The sequence below is a fragment of the Numenius arquata genome, chromosome 2, assembly GCF_964106895.1.
Source record: "Numenius arquata chromosome 2, bNumArq3.hap1.1, whole genome shotgun sequence".
Classification (NCBI taxonomy): domain Eukaryota; kingdom Metazoa; phylum Chordata; class Aves; order Charadriiformes; family Scolopacidae; genus Numenius; species Numenius arquata.
This window is the reverse complement of record NC_133577.1, coordinates 24593919-24611216: the sequence shown is the minus strand read 5'-3', so window position 1 is coordinate 24611216 and position 17298 is coordinate 24593919. Positions and strand designations below refer to the sequence as shown.

The 17298-nt window shown below is 41.8% G+C and overlaps 1 protein-coding gene across 4 annotated transcripts; it reads right to left on the bottom strand.

Annotated features, from left to right (window-relative positions):
* Nucleotides 1-734: 734 nt before the first annotated feature.
* LGALS8 (galectin 8) lies at nt 735-15103 on the bottom strand. 4 transcript variants are annotated; one of them, XM_074165972.1, is made up of 10 exons: nt 14986-15083; nt 12428-12565; nt 9573-9661; nt 8642-8852; nt 7871-7987; nt 6144-6200; nt 6038-6064; nt 4566-4654; nt 2526-2691; nt 735-2065 (listed from the first exon to the last, which is right to left on the bottom strand). In XM_074165972.1, the coding sequence occupies exons 2-10, from the start codon at nt 12467-12469 to the stop codon at nt 1916-1918; spliced, it is 948 nt and encodes a 315-aa protein (XP_074022073.1). In that variant the 5' UTR covers nt 12470-12565; nt 14986-15083; the 3' UTR covers nt 735-1915. The 4 variants fall into 4 exon arrangements, with proteins under 4 accessions (XP_074022073.1, XP_074022082.1, XP_074022091.1 ...); XM_074165981.1 differs by having other exon boundaries at nt 14936-15079; XM_074165990.1 differs by lacking the exon at nt 6144-6200 and having other exon boundaries at nt 14986-15103.
* Nucleotides 15104-17298: the final 2195 nt, after the last annotated feature.

Sequence of the window (17298 nt, the reverse complement as noted above, 5' to 3'; positions counted from 1 at the left end):
GCTGAAGATATTGAAAAGGACGTTACAAGAAACCAGGACTGACAGAGGAGCTAAAGCTGCTTTGTAGTCTTTAAAGACTGCTACTGATCAGCTTCTTATTCACCTGAAGATAAGAATAAATTGCTTGCTATGTTAATGAATTTACCAAAAATCTCACCACCTGTCTTGCACCAGGACTCAGGCACTCAGACTCCGTAAAGTATGGTTTAAAATGCAACTAACACTACAAAGAGGATAATCTTACATCCCATTGGGTACTGGGAATAGGTCGCTGTTCAGGATGCAGCGTGGCATGCAGATCCTGCCTGTGGGACAGTTACCCCATCGTGGTCATTCATGCTCATACAGGATTTTCTTAAAAGAAAACAACTATTAATCATGTCTGCTGTCAAACAAAAAGTATGTTTGCAGGAGAACTTCCCGCTGAACTTCTAGATAAAGGCGAGGTCACACAAGTGGTGCAATTGCCATCACTGAGTGGGAGCTGCCTACCTCCTCCTCCGCTACAATCGGCCTCCAGCTAAGTTTATCCTGCAGCCAGGGGGTATGCAGAGCACAACTCTTGTCCTGATGGCCACACCAGCACAGCCGAGCCGAGTCCTACTCAGATTAACTGGTCTGTGTATCACTAACTCCTCAGCGTGGAAACGGTCCTCCAGTCAGGACTGCTATGCCACCTTGGAGATACTGGAGACAGTAAGCGAAACAAGACAAAATACAGACCAAAAAGGGATCATAGCTACATAGCTACGCTTGGAGAAAAGTAGAGATCACAAATGTTTTTATTTATGCTTTTTGTACATTAAATCTGGTAATTTATCTTAAACACTCTTAGGGTACTTCTTTTTCTTGAAATTGCTTCACTTTTCGCAGCTGTTCAGATAAATAGGAACATCCCTCAGGCATGTATTGATGGCCAGTAGCAACTTATTTTTAAAAAGAATATAAAAATTAAGACTGACATTTGTACGGAAAACTGATTGAAGAGGAATCATTTGTTTCAGATAGGTAGTATTTCAATACAAGACTGAAAAAGGGTTGATTCTCTATTCCACTGATGAGTATCCGAGTCTTATCTCAGCTGAAACCCTGCCTGGAGTATGTAGGTTCACACACTTTTTAAAAATTAAATACAGAATTATCTACTTCGGTCCCTGAGCAATCTCAAGTTGGTTAGTTAGCAGCCATTTCAGATCAAACAAGCTTTTGAAAGTTCACGCAATTGGAACCAGCTAAATCATTTTCATTTGTTTCACTTTGGAAATCTAAAAGCTAGAAATGCTGCTGTATGTTTGATTTAAGCCACTTACAAACTGGAGGTGACTTAACCATGACTGTCAGAGAAGGTTCTACTTCAGCAGCGACTAAGCAGTAAGATCAAACTCCTCTTTGCCTTTTGCTAGAACTGATGGGCCAACTGTTTGCTTAATCCAGCCTCAGTAAAAAGGTTATAATTGCCAATATGAACTAAGACACAGAAGAGTATATTTCATAATTCTATTTTAAATGAATTACCATTGTCTCTTTTGGGATGGATAACCACATTTAGATCCTGTTTCAGTCTTGCTTCTGCTTCACAATATCCAATATATGCTACCAAGGAATGGCAAGTAGTAGTTTAACAAACATACTGAGTGCATTTGTTAGACACAGTATGATGCAGCATTTTCACATTGCTAGGTTCTGTAATAAAGGAGATTTATTTGAGCAAAACTTAGCTTGCCAGGATACTGTGCACTAGAGGAAGATTTAATCTCGCAGTTAGGAGTTCTGGTACTCACCTAACTCAAGAGAGCAGACACAGAAGCCTAGATAGATAAAGGCAGGCTCAGCACAAGTCAGCGCCTGATTGTACTTGACAAGGAGGCACTGTTATTAGAAGAGGTTTAATTCTTCTAGTACTGAATGAAAAGAACTACCACCTCCTCACATCTAACAACTGAACATCTCCCGTGACCTCCACTATGTTGATCTTTCCAAGTTGTTTAAAACGATGCTTGTACTCCAGAGTGTGAACACCATTAACAGCAACTTTAAACTGGTGGGCATCACAGAAAATGATCAGCTGAAAAGCGAAAAGAGAAACAGTTAAGTTTTAAGCTCAGGTAAGACATGAAAAACAACCTGATGATCTAGCCTAGACTTGGGCAAGACCTGCTTCTGTTACAAAGCATGTTTCATACAAAAGAAATATTTAAAAGTGAAACTTCAATAAAATTCATAGAATCATAGAGTATCTCAAGTTGGAAGGGACCCATAAGGGTCACTGAATCCAACTCAAGTCAATTAAAATTTGTTCTGAGCACAGGCTGAATTCTTGCAACTATTTAAAAAGAAAACTGTCATTAAAACCAAGTCAAATCTCTGCTCCTTATGGTCCCATTTAATCCTAAATACTCTCAGGACACTGAAATGCAGAAATGACAGTTTTATTTAAATCTGTGTTAGTGACATGACATTTTAGCACCACTGCTCATCCTTTTGGCAGAATTACTAGTTTCATGCCATGTTTCAGTTACTCTTACCTCAAAGTACATTCCTGGACTGAAAGGGAAATTGGCCACTTCCCTTTCTTCTTCTCCCCAGCTGTCATAAAGGTATGAGTTCCTTACAAAAACTTTATTTTTCATTCTGGGATTCAGATGTAATGCAATGTCCTTTGAGTCACTTGATTTCAGATTTATCGTAAAGCTGGAAGATATTTAAAAGTTTACTATACCAAGGGTTTACAAACATGATGCAGTAGTCCATGCTACGTACCAGTCTCCTAACCAATGCTGAGACTGTTCTGGAGCCAGATCTGTTGATTCAGCTGAAGAACCAAGTAGGCAGTTAACATGGATTTGTCTCCTTCGCACAGAAACCTTTGCTGGAGGCAGCAAATATAGGACATGACCCTGCTAGATCTGCTTCATCACTCGCGGCTTTTTGTTCATGTCTCAGCAAGGAGGTATTGAGCCAAGTGGACCAATTGTTACTCCCCTACAGCACTAGGAAGCAGCATTCTCATGGAAAGACACAGTGCTACCTGTTCTACCATCTCTTTCTCTTCACTCAGGCAGTGGAGTGCGAAGCTCTGTTTTACCTAAAGACATATTCTTTTTGCCAACAAACTGCTTAGACTTTAAGGAAAGTTTGAGGGTTCTGTCTACATTTAAGATTGGTGGGACACCAGGCGTACAAAGTGTTACTTTGTAGGCACCACAGCTCTGCCCAGGCTGAGTGAATACTCTGACAGCACCACAACAAAGGGCTCCTAAAGGGGACCTCTGGAGAAGAGTGATCAGGGGGAAGAGTCTTCCAGATTCAACCTGTGGCAAAGACCTCACTGCAGTTGAAGAAGAAATGTTCCTGCCCCAAAATTAGCTCCAGGTGTCAGGTTATTTCCCTCCTTTGAGAAGCCTAGAATTGCTTTGTCCAGATATGAAATACGGCAACAGCCACACTTCCAAGTTGCAAAGTCCTCTTTCACCAAGAAAAAGAAACATCTACAACTGCGTGAACTGAGTGAAAGGCATTAAGTAACTTAGAAACTCTATAAAAATCTGTAAGTTTAAAAGCACAAACACAAAGAGCAGACAACCTGCAATGCTTTAACTAACACCCAAAAGCCTCTTCACACTTATCATAGTACATTCAGCACTTGAAATACGCTAATAAGCTTTTCAAGCCAAGAGAAGGAAAACAAATGCTACTATGTAAGTAGTAATTGTCCTGTCCAATTTAAAGTCCATTCAGACTTTGCTGCTAAGATTTCTAGATCTTGGGTTCCATTATTAATATGAACTCTGAGTGCTGCTCAGCTGCAGGGGAGTTCTGTGCTCTGAGGAAGCAGGAGTGCAATGCACACACACAGCATAAACAGCATGCTTCTCAGCATTTGCACCGATTGCTTCATTTTTAGGCACGTTTCTGCAGAGCCAAAACCACCCTTCAAGCAAAGGGCATGGTGAAGCACAGACATTTCCTCGGCTCCATTTTGACTGTGTTGCGCTCCCCTTCCCTGGCCTTTAGATTATGTTGGGAAAATGTCTTCTTTGCAACTCCTAAATTGCTATCAAAATTACAGCTCATACTCCCCTACCAGCTTTCATCACTCAGTTGTCAGTTAGGCACCTTCATGCCGCTACAGTCCACGAGGAAGCCATCCGAGAAGTGTTCAGAAATGTAACATGCAGCACTGAGCACAACAGCAACTCATCCACCTCACTCATTTTCCATTCACTTCTGCCAGTTTCCTTGCTCTTGTATCGCTTTAGAATAAATGCTGTCTTTGTACAATACGTGTGCTCACATGCCTCACACAATGGAAACCATGAACAGACACACAGTCTTGTGAGTGATGCAGATTTAGTAAGACACTCAGGTTTTACCTTCACAACAGAGCTGCTCTTTAAGTCCTCTCTAAAGCAGTATCTGCAGGTTCCTGAGAAAACTGCACCGCAGTTTCAGATGATTCCAGATGCAAAGTTGCAAGTGAGTAAGGATATACTAATGCAATGGAAAAGCCTACTCGTTCTCAAGAGTAGCTCAGTTAAATAGCAGAAAAATTTGGTAACACTTACCTCTTTGGGTTTTTATTCACTTCTCCTTTAATAGCAACTGTGCATCCTGGAGAAAGTGCAGCATCAAGCTTCCCAACGTAAGGAACCCCCTGAAAGTACACCACCAGTAAAAGTTTTGACTGTGACTTACTTTTTTCAATATACAAGCTGAGCTTTACTACAGCAGGAATAAATTTATGAATCTGCACTTATAATTAAAATTATTCCTAACATCCCCTTCTGGGATGCTAATACTATAGTGGAAAAGTTACACTGAGATAAACTTAAGAATGTGTTGGGTTTTTTCTTTAGACTACCACCTTGGGTTCAAAATAAACATTATTTACAACTACTTCTACCACCACTAATGGTGGAAGGAGGGGAAGAAGGAGAAAAAAAAAAAGCAAGCATGAAACTCCCTACACTAATTTAACATTTCTATCACATGATTATTCAGATACAGATATCCCAACCTCTCCTCTCTGAAAGATTCAGTTATAATTTAAACAAAAAAAAAAAAAGATTCATGCTAGGTGTGTAGACCACAGTTGAATAAGTTCTAGAGGTAGGGTCACTGAGTATTCTGTCCTCCTGGCACCAGTTCATAATGATAGACAGTGCAAGTATTTTATTTGCCTTTTTTTTTTTCATTCTGTTAGAAGTCAATTTAATCAGGGAAAAGCAGTGAATGGATAAATACGTCACCTTTATTTTTTTGTTAAAGTCCATCACATGCAAATGACAATATTGTATATTATTTGGTTTTGAGAAGAAGACTGAAGAAGGCAGACTGTCAAGTGACAAGGCAACTAAATCATGTCACTCACTGCAACTTCACCTTCTCCACAAATTCTATTTGTATATACTCCTGGCTTCCAATTCCTCTTCAGATTGAGCACGGTCCTTACTCCAGTCTGGACACTGACCACCTGTAGAGCTTTTTGCAAAAAGATGAGCGCTAGCTCTGTCTCTGCTCCGTGCTGAGCTGGGTATGAGTTCCAGCCCTAAGGTGCGATGCTTGCATCCAGCCACCTGAAGCGTACATGGGGTAAGCACAGATCTGCCAGCAAGAGGCGGATGTAGCCACACAGGATCCAAGATACACATATTAACATAAGGCCATTTGGCCTAGTATGACCGCATAATGCTTTTGTTTTGCAGGTATTCCCTAAAGCAGAGAAAACTATGTATGCTTATTTGAAAAAAGTTTTTAATGTGATTTGGTCCTATAAAACTGCAGCTACCTCTTTTTTTTTTGTTTATGGCTATGGATGATGCATTTATCTTTTGGGGATTCTACATGATTTAACAAATAGCCTCACTTCTATTAGCAGTAGAAAAGAGGATTTCTCTCTACAAAACTTCACTGATCATCTCCCATTGGATTCTTGATTCCCTTGTTTTGTACATGTGTTTTCATGAATAACTTAGATGTTCTTATTTCAATTTTTTCTACTCTTCACATTTGCCACAAGACTACACAAAACACTTACAAATTGTGAACCATCTGGCATTTCCCCCTACAAGAGAAAACAAACAACATTAACTAGCTTATCAGATAACAGGGAGATTCATTCAACCTTTTACAAACATACGTACATTTTCTGTGTTTATCTTTGTTACTCCTAGACATGATGGCTGAGAGCCTTGTAAAGACTGCAGAAAGAGAGATATTTAGATGTCATTGCTAACATATAGAACTTTGTTAAAGTTGGTTTAGAACCATACATAGATCTGTGCTGCTTTGAAGGGCAAACTGTTAACATGAAAATCTAGGGCTACAGTGGAGAAAAAGATAGCCAAACCCCTACAAACCAAAGAAAACTCCTGAAGATCAACTGCTGAAGCCAAATTGAGATTTCTAAAGACCACCTCATTAGAGTTTTAATCCTTACTTAACAGTCAGAGCACTGTTAACCCCTTAGCATCTGAGGGTACCCACTGAGCTTTTCCTACCGAGGTAGGAATAGCAGCAGGGCAGGTCCATGCAGGGGACCTTGGGATTCTAAGCAGCCCCTGAATCCCTGTCTCTTCCCACAGGAAGGGCATATGAGCAACATTACCATGCTGAGATACAGTTCCAGCCTAGCCCTGGCAGACTGTATCTTCAGCTTGTTTATTTCAATACAAGCCTCCCTCTTCCTCCTCAGAGCAGTATATTAGAAACAACAGGAAGGAAACAATTGCCATTCTCCATTCCTTTCTTCCCCAAAAGATACAGCATCAGCAACCACAGACAACAGCAACTCTGCTTGGTTTCATGCTTGGGACAGAAACCAACCCACAGCGCCTGCCTTCCCCCAGGCTTCTCTGAGTCAGTCCTCCAAAACCAGCTTTGAAGCAACACAGCCAAGTGATGGGGCCTGTGCATAGGCTTTGCAAACGATCAGTGAGTAGACCTATCTTTAAAGTTTAGACCCCATTTCATTCAGGCCCAAATCTCCACCTTCCATCAATACAGTTATTACTGTGCTGATCCAAGTTAGACCTGATGCTTGGCAGCAAGAAACCCAAGTTTTATGTACAATGTAGTGAGGTCAGGGCAGAAGAGAGCCAGAATATTACACAGGAGTACGTAGGCTGCCTTAGTGAGTGGCAGGAAGAAAGGGAAAACGTATTTACCTTCTATATCACCCTGGATTCTGTTCTAAAAATCTCACCCTTCCAGAGCAGAAGGATCTTTCCTTCTGCATAGGGGAAAACATCTTGTTCAACTCCTCCCTGTTGGTTTACTTTCTGGCAGTTGAGAGGAAGCACAGTGCTACCTGCACTTTATAGTCACTGCAGTTTGGTCCAAGTGTAAGACAAGCCACAAGGTCTTCTTCAAGAACAGACATCTCTTCTCCCCCCCCCCCAGAAATAAACATACACTCCCACTTATCACTTCATTCAATAATTCAGTCATTTAGGAAAAACAAGGTTATGTGTACAAGCAGTTCCAGCCGTGGCTGAACTTGGCAACTGGAAGCCAAGCCACAAGTTCCAGCCGTGGCTGAACTTGTGACTTAGAAGCACTGAATACTAAGAGTTCATTTTGGGAGCTCCTGCAATATTTGAAAAGTCTAATCCATTCCCAGATTCATATCTGTCCTGTTAACTTTGTAAGCTGTAAACTTTGTCACCCTTTTGTCCCTAACCTCAAGACTAAAAAGGGCAGACAGAGATCCTCACATGAGACTCACATGTTGAACTGTGGGGAAACAAAGCCTTGTTACTGATGTTAGACTGCGTAGCTGCTTTTCTTTACTTCCTTTTCTCCATAAATCCTACTCTAGTTTAGCAAGAGAGAAAAGAAACCTAACAAGTCAGCTGTCTGTATAACTTACATTAGAAACAAAATCTATAGTTTTGATCTGCACTTTGCCATATATTCCAAGAGTATCTATTCTTTCAAGGCTAATTCTGTGGTTGTAGAGCAGCAAGTGCTTCTTATTTACCGTCACCTAAAAAGATAGGAAACAAAATAGGAAAAATGTATTAAACATACATCACACCAGCCACGGATCAAATTACATGCACGTATCTCTGTTTTACACTGTTTTGGTACAGAAGCAGGGAGCGTCCTAGAAATTTCAGAGCAACTAAGTTCAGCTCATGCATGATTCAGTCTCTCTTTCCTTTACTACAAAGGGGATTTATGTGACTACACTAAAATTTGCATTTCACACCTTTTGTTTCTATGTCCTGATCATTCACCAATGTGGCATTGTAACCTAACAGAATCTACTATTGCAGTCTGACAGAGCAAGACAAATACATCTTGCATGTTTCCTCCAAGAGGATTGTCCTACACTAGTCTGCAAAACAGGTTTGCCCTAAGGTCAGCCCCTTTGCACATAAGAATGGAAGGGTGGAGCAGCCACTGGCCACGGCAGGAAGTTCCTTGCCTATTCATCCAACTTAGAGGGAAACAATACAAAATTAAAGGCCTGCTTTACTTAGCACCTCTTTAAAAAAAGCTTCTAAACTCTTCTGTAGTTATACTATACCTAGGTAACACAGAAACCAAGGCTTCCAACTATTTATTGTAAGTATACCAAATACCTTTCTTATTGGCCTGAGAACTGGCTATGGATAAAGAATCAACGCAAACTCACCTGGAATTTATCCTTTAAAATCATGATGACAATCTCAAATGACTTCCCTTTTTGAAAGGGCATCTCGTAAGTGATCTCCTCCCAGCCCCATTTTTCCCTCTCTAGTGTGTTGCAAACAACGCAGCCAGACCTTTTGAAGCGGGGGTTGAAATGAAATGCCACATCAGCTCGAGGCTTTATGCTACTGCCACACTGTAAATCCACTTGGAACCTAATCATAAAAATAAGACAAACCACATTCAGCTCAGTCTGTCAAGAAATCACCTAGAGGTTCGATACACTTGTGTTTTACTGTGGAGCCTCAGAACAGGCAAACGCAATGAGTGTTGCTGGGTAATGGAAAAAACCCAAACATAGATTCATCCAACTCCTACACATTTGTGAAAGGTTCTACCATCATTTATTGCAGTGAATTAAAATATTTAAGTATTTATTTAATGGTCATCATTCACATCATGTAATCTCCTCACTGTGTTCACCACTGTGTTCTCCCAACATCTTCAGTAGAATAACGACACGAACCTTGGGCAAGGTCAGGAAACAGAACCCCCATACTGGGCACACGCACTAGTTCATACCTCCTTATCCCAGTTAAAGTTAATTACATCATGCAACACATTATCGATTTCGTTATTCTCAGATAACCTCTTTAGATGAGCAGACATATGTATGACATGGAAAAAAACATTGTCAAAGCAGGAAAAGCAAAAAGAGAGAAGAGAGGATCAGCAGAAAGCAAAAAATCAGTTAATCCTTCACTTCTCATCACAAAGCTTTCATTAACCGCTTAAGCCTGTGTTCACTCTGACACCATCACAAGGATTTAGATCAAGCCTTTGTGTGCCATCATAAGCAGAACCCTGGAAACATTTTATCCATAACATACTTGTTCACACAGTGACACTGCAAAAAGTGATACCGTAGCCACTACCTGTCTGCATCATCAGGAACAGTCCCATGTATCACAATCAGCTCTCCAGGAGCAAGGCCACCAAGTATTGTCCCAACATATGGAATGATCTAGAAGGCGGAGGGGGGGGAGAAAGGAGATTAAAAAAGATTCAAAGAACATTTTATGATGAAGGCAAAAAAAACCACAACAGTTTTAAAAATAATGTTCTAATACTTAACTATGTGGGGCTCTAGCACATTAAAGGAAACACAACTAGCATTTTATTTAAAAGACACAGCAGAAAAGCACTAAATACCCACCAAAACAGGCAGGACAAACCCAGTAGAGTTTTACCTATGAAAACCAAGCTTCTCAGCTAAAATTAAAACTAACATTTCCAGCCTTCATTCCTAGCTCTCAAACGAAGAGTGGTAATATTTTATTGCCTCACTTTTTAATAGAGTATAAAGAAAATTCACTTCAAATTAGGTCATTGCAAAGGGCTACTAATACTCAGCCCTTTGCTGGCAGCAGGAGGCCCTTTCCACAACCCTTCTGACTCCAGACTACAGCAGCTGCCTTTTTGCTTGTTCTTGCTCCATTTTGGAAAGCAACAATAGGAAAAGAAGAGACTACATCACAGTGTCTTCTTAGTAAAAACTACATGACAAACACAACAAAATACCTCATCCTAACGAGCTAAAAACTGCAAGATGCACTGAAATAACCTTGGTCAGGGATCTCGGTCTTTACAGTATCGATGGTATGCAGTCTGGCTCAAAGCCTGCCTATTTTTCCTTCTGCATCAATAGCTGGCGAAGGTAACACATGCACATTACGTTAAATGGCAACATGGTAGTAGTTGTTAAAACACGTGAGGAGACATGTCAGTTAAAATAAAAGCCCCAAACTCTCCAGTACAGTTCTCTGGCAAAGGCTCAGACGTGCTAACAGAAACCCTACCCTGACCACCAGACAGTGCACCCAGAATTTCAGTGAGGAAAGGGGAGCACCTCAATAGAAACCTCTGGAAGTTCACAGGAGACTGACCTGAAAGTAAAGCCATAAGTCTGCACCTCATCACATGTGCTTGAGATTGAAAAATGAAGTAAATGGTAGAAAATCTTGCATTTGCTCTGGTTAACAGACAAAAATTTCTTCCAAGGCTGTTTTCGGGGGTTTTTTACCCTCCATATCCCTGATCTATGAAACACTGTATAAGATTTCAGGAGGTCTTTCAAATTAAACATCAATTGCAAACAAGAGTTCTAGTAATTTAACAATAAAAAATGAACAGACTGGAAATACTACTCTTGAATGGAATATTGGACCATAAAAGGACAAGTTGAGATTTTATTTTTTGATGTGTATCTAATCATGCAAAATAGGAAGATATGAAAAGTGTTTGCTGACACTTATTCTTCTGAATTTGTGAGGGGCGAAAGGTGAATGACAGCAAAAATTGCCTAAAGCCAGAGTGTTGATCATCTCTGCCAGTAGATACACATCCTTTTCCACCCTCTCTCCAGAAGCTGTGGCAAAAAAAAAAATCCCTTTTTTGTATTTAAAAGGATTAATTTATTTAAGAGAAAAGCAGCTTGGCCCATCAACTCTTCAGAAGCTCAGACATGGAATCTGCAAGGCCATAATAGAGCATTTCCTGGGTGCAATACTACAGACTTAATGAGGGTTTATCATCATAGAATATGCCTATAATTTCCACACGTCTCAAGACATTCTTCTGCTAATTTTTCCTCATTCATTAACAGTAATGCTTGTGACATCATATGATCTAACAGCATGCTGGCTCTCTTGCAGACCTCCAAAAGTTACCTCTGAAGTCAATTGGTCAATGTCAACCGAACAATTCACTGAAACAGTGAAATCTTCATAGCCTGCCCTCCTCCATCCCTAGTAAGTTCATCTTGTGATATTACACAGGTGGTAGAATCACAGAAGGGCTGAGATTGGAAGACAACTCTGGTGTCAATGCCTTGCTCAAAGAAAGATAAGATAGAGCAGGTTGCACATGGCCTTGTCTGGAGGCTGCCCTGAGGTCATCGGCACTGTCTTTCCCAACTTTGCCTCCATATTCCAATCCCAAATACTCACTCTTACTCCTACCTTAGACTCTTGACCCCTAAGTCCTAGAGACATTGATATTTTTTAAGAGTTCTACAACAGGATGTTAAAATATTATTTCCTGCAGGCTCAAAGGAACTACCTTTTTAAAGATATAGTGAAAAGTGCAGCTCCAGCCCACCCCTTTAGCTACACGCCAGTGTTAGACCGCTGTCCCAGATCACGAGAATACTAGAGCTTTTCAGAGAAAGTCTCCAGACGCTAAGCTACGCAAACAACATTCCATCAAATCCACTCTCGGCAATGGCTGAATGGTGTTAGCTCAAGTCTTCCTTACAAAATAGGATTTATCATAAGGTAAGATACCAACTATCAAAAAAGAATCCAAGTTTAACTGTTGAGACTGAAGTTACAAGCACCATACACAAAAAAACATTTCATGAGGACTGCCAGGCACCACCCGTGTTTACAGAGAATTAGAAGTGAAACCACTGCTTATCATATTTTCACCTTTGATCCAGCACATTCTGCCAGGCATCCAATAAAATGAAAAGGGATCACCCTCCAAAGCCGAGAGAACTTCCTGTTTTGGAAGTCCTCTGTATTAACTGTTCATTTGCTTACAGCACAATTTTTAAACACCATCAGCTCCTGGTGTCACCTACGACATTCTTCCTCAAACGTCTAAGCAATGCAAAGAGTTCTCAGTAACACCCCACACTGTGCAAAACAGTGTGAGTACTAACTATTGACATAAAACAGCAAAGTCCCATTTCCCAAGGGATGAGTTGTTAACGTGACAGGGGAGTTACCGGGTTACTGATTGTCTTCTGTGGTCCATCCAAGGACATCATCTTCCCTCCTCCAGTTTAAGTTTGTCGGTTCTATGTGACCACTGCTGGAGTATATTTAAAGGACTCACTGGTCAGGCAGCAGCAAAGTAGAGATGCCTTCAAAAAACCAAAACTTTTAATTAGAAAGAAACAAAATGACACTACATGAAGCAAAACCTTCCAAGGTATAACTTTAAACAGCACAAGAAATGATGCAAACATCTTTTCCTTTCCAATGAATTTTGCTGAGGTTTTGAAATACCAAAATTAACGGCTTGCTTATAGAAATAAGGTGCCACCCTAACAAGGGACAGTGCACACACGTACACAATGTCATCAGCAGCTTCCTGAGATGAAGTATACTGAGACTGCATCGCACATAAAAGTCATTGTACAGAGGAACACCAATAACTCCGTGCCCCTCTGCTGGGCCTTACTAATAGCTCTACATTTGCATTCTCCTGCCTGCAGAGGGGGAAAAGATGCATAATACAAAGCAAACAACCATTTCCGTTTCCTTTAACACTTTCTGAGCCATCCCCAGATTTCCCAAGGCAGACAAGCCCCAGGAGTTGAGCTTGCTTTTTCCAGCTTTATCTTACATAAAGTTAAGAGATACTATGCAAAGACACAGGAGAAAGCAAAGGGTGTTTTACATGTTTCTTCCTCCAACACATACAAATGACTCCACAAATAACTACGGGGGTTTGTAAAACTTGCATTAAATGCATAGAATTAATAAGAAATGAAACAACAGCTTGTCAGTATATCCAGCTACACTGTAATTGCTTTAGCAAATCTTCTAACGAAGCGACCAAAATTCAGAGCCCAACTGAAACTACTAAGCAATTATTCCCTGCATTCTGAATTAACTTAAGGTAGCATGCAGACTGTGTGGTGATGACAGGCAGACAGGGAAAAAGTCAAAGATGAGGGTTATAGCACCATTGATGTGTGACAACTGCTGGCAATACTAAAAAAAAAAAAAAAGAAAAAGAAAGAACAAAAAAACCACCAAGCCACCACCACACCAAAAATCCAACAGATGTGCGGTGTTCCACAGGGCCCTGTGGTTAATCTTCTGCAATGATTCAACAACAGAGTGGACCACTGCAACATCTGGCTTATCTTGTGGGAGATTTGGGCCAGAAGGGTATTAATTCTTCTCTTTACGACCAGTATCTAGACTGCAGTTCAGAGAACACAAGGTGCTTACGCTGCATAACTGTTCTGTGCTTTTGATCTTCTCATGGGATACCACCATCAATTCACAACAGCAATTTCACTGAATTTCACTGAATTTTTTTAGAGTTGGAAGGGACCATATAGATCATCTAGTCCAACTCCCCTGCTGAAGCAGGATTGCTTAGAGAATGCTACTCAGGACTGCATCCAGGCGGGTCTTGAAAATCTCCAAAGAAGGGGACTCCACAACCTCCCTGGGCAGCCTGTTCCAGGGCTCTGTCACCCTCACCGTGAAGAAATGTGCAAAGGCAGCCAAGTTTCTTTATTTTCATTTTTAAAAGGAGGAAATCAAAACCAAAGCAAACAATAACTCTGACTCTAGCGTCTGAAAGTCCAATAGCAGACCCAAAAAAATGAAACCCTCACCCACAACCCAGTATCCAGCAGCCCACTAACTGGACTTCCCTGGGTGTGCAACAGCAATCTAGATCCTACTGAAAGAGGATCCTGGAACAGAACGGACTGTCAGCCGTGGCAGACCAGGTGGCACGATGGCACAGTGATGGGCTAAGGGGTTTTGTGTTTATTTATCAATTTTTATTGAAAAGGCCACAATAACAAGGGAAAGCTGCAATTCAGGCTTTGTTTGACAAACCAGGAGACGGGCATTTAACTGCAAGGTTCTCCTGTAACCTTTTCGCAGAGAAACCATTGCCAGTACATGTTACACCGAATTTTAAGTCTGCAACACTGTAAGTTAAGGTTTCCTGACTATACTTTTAGAACTGAGAAAGATATGTATGCTTTCCTGTTATCTCACACATTGCAAAGCAGCTGAAAACCTCTTCAATTAAAAAAAAAAAAAAAAAAAAAAACAGGAAAACAGGAAGGACAACAACCAGCTATTACACTGTCCCTCTATGACACGCAGAAAATATCTTTTATGAGGGTAACTCAGGACAGACTTTAGAATCAAAGGTAGATTTTTACACCAAGGCAAACAAGACCTCTGCAAAGAGAAGAAGCGAGATACTTTGTGGGTATTTGCAAGCAATTAAAGTACAAAATACCAGTGGCGTCCCCCCGCCCCGGGTTATAAACGCGACACTACAGCACGCTGGAAGGACACAGGAATAATTTCACCCCGAAACCTCGGCCACTTCAGCCGAAAGGCATCCCGAGGAAGACCCGACTCCACAGAGCTCCTCCTTCAGCTGGGCCCGCCTCGGTCCCGCCAGGGAGCGGCCCCTTCTCCCCACAGACAGACACACACACGCGGGAAGCGGTTACTGCTACTTTTACCCTCCGGTTCCCCGCTCAGGGGAAGCTCCTTCTTCATCTGCGCGACCTACCTCCGTGACTAGCACCGCCTACAGACCCGCGGGCTCAGGCCGTCCGGCGCTGCCATCACCCCCCCGCCACCTGCCCCTTCTCCGGCCCGCCCCCTCCCAACGGCTTCCGGCCGCCTCCAACGTCAGGGCCGACGCCGGTTCCGCCCCGGGCCTGGCCGCCGTGCCCGGAAGCACGTCGGGGGTGCTCTGCTACCCCGGGAGTGTTTGCCGTCAGCCAGGGGAGGAAGGGGCCGCGGGGACGGCGGCGTTTGTCGGCCTGCGTCGAGAGCCCCGCGGGGCCCAGGCCCCCCTGCCCTGTGCGCCTGGAGGTGCGAGCGCTACAGTAACAAACCACCCGCTCGCTAAGTTAATTCAGCTCCTTAAGGCTACCGCAAGCTCCCGCCGCAAACCTTTCGCTGCTTCTGTGCTTCGTGTTTCCTCTGTAGGTCCCTTATCGCAGCCTGACCCCCTCTCCTCCTAGCGAGACAGCTTCCTGGTGGTGGCGAAACCTCTGTGGCTGGTAACTCTAAATCATCTGGGTAAATGATTCTTGACAAGACAATGGGATAGAAGGAACAAAACGGACCTAAAAACAAGTAGCAGAAACTTCAGTGGGCTGATTGCCCAAGAAACTTGGCTATACCGCATGAAATGTGTCCTTAAGGTGAACTTGACTAATTATAACATGAAAACCACTCCTCTAGGAGTTAGGATACCTGCCTCCACTTGAAGGCCCCCACCCACTCAGCCTGTGCGGTAAAATAATGAGACACTGTGCCTTTAATTGAAGATGAGGACATTTTACACCAATCAGCTTCCAGATAAGGAAATATGAGCACCAGTAAAAAGTTGATAAACAAGGAATATGTTAATTATGCTAATTTACAATGTATAAATGAATGACTGTTTCCATACTAGCTGTGCTAGCTTTGCAGAAATACCCCCAGCAGCCTTTTTGGCACAGAACTGCTAATAAATAGCTAATACCTCGACTCTGTGTGTTACTGGCTTGCACGCTAAGCAATCCCACAACTTTTGGGACAACACTGTGACCCGACCTAAATGCAGTTTTCAAAGCTGACTGGGTCATTTGTTGCCCCAGGACTGTGGAGTTTCTGAAACCTGGAAATCTTATACCCACCCCCAATCTTATACTCGCAGCACCAGGGTTGTGCTTTTATCCTCCTGCTCCCTTCACAGGCTTCACTAAGGTGCTTTTGGCTGTTTTGGTCTAGTAAGCAGGTAGGGCAATGAAGTCCCTACTAGTTTTACTGCTTGTGTAGCAACAAGCTGCTCAGAGAAGCAGTATTTAAAGCTCTCCCTGTTCATATGCTGGATGTGGGAAAGATAAGCACAAAAATAAAGGTTGCAATAGAAGAGGCTACAAAATTAAATCAACGTATACTATTCAATCACAGACATTCAGCGTTTCTCTGCCTTGCAGGGAGCAGTGCACAAGGCTATATAGCAAAGTTAGAATGGTATTCAGCCACTTTTGTCACAAAGACCATTTCCATATCTTAGCTAGATAATATCCAGTCTTCTATTCTACAATTAACCAGCACCAAAAAAAAAACCCCATACCAAATCATATCTACTTGCTAGAGTTCTGGTAAGGGTTGTAGGATTGCTGCTTTAAAGGGTACATCAGCTTACCTATATCAGATTTGAAGGACTGAAAGGTATGACAACATTTCTGAGGAAAAAGGCAGAAATAAGCTATTCAGATTAAAGAGCTGCAAAGCTTTGGGGAAGATACCTTAGAATCATGCATGGTTTTGAGAGAGGACCAAGAACTATTTTCTGTAGTTGGATGATAGCAAAAAGCCTGCGATCTAATTGTTCTAAAAAATTCCACTGCAGTTTTTTAGAAGAGAATAAAGAAAAGGTCCTAGAGCCTGAATTGCCATTTATTTTTCATTTGAAGCCATTGTTCCAGGCATTCTGGTTTAAAGAGTAGAAAATGTTGATAAAACCAGACTGAAGTCTGTTTGAACATGCACATGAAACGTGTTCACTTCTCAGTATTAGAAAGCAACCTCAAAGCAGGTTTGAAAGTTTGGGTCAAACAACAGGGACAGAAAAGATGCTGAAGGGCTGGAATAAAACCATAGTCATATTGAAAGGAAGAGCAATAAGTGGAAGTATTTCTAGAAGAACCACAGAAAATAAAGTTTTACTACTTTACTACTACTTCTGGCTCAGAGCTCTTCTACTTTCAGGAAGAAACAATCCAAAGGAAACACAGTGATTTAACATATGCACCAGTTCTTTACTGAAGCAGAACAGCTGTTTCATTAACATGCTGATCACCTCTTTGAAGGCTGAGTCATA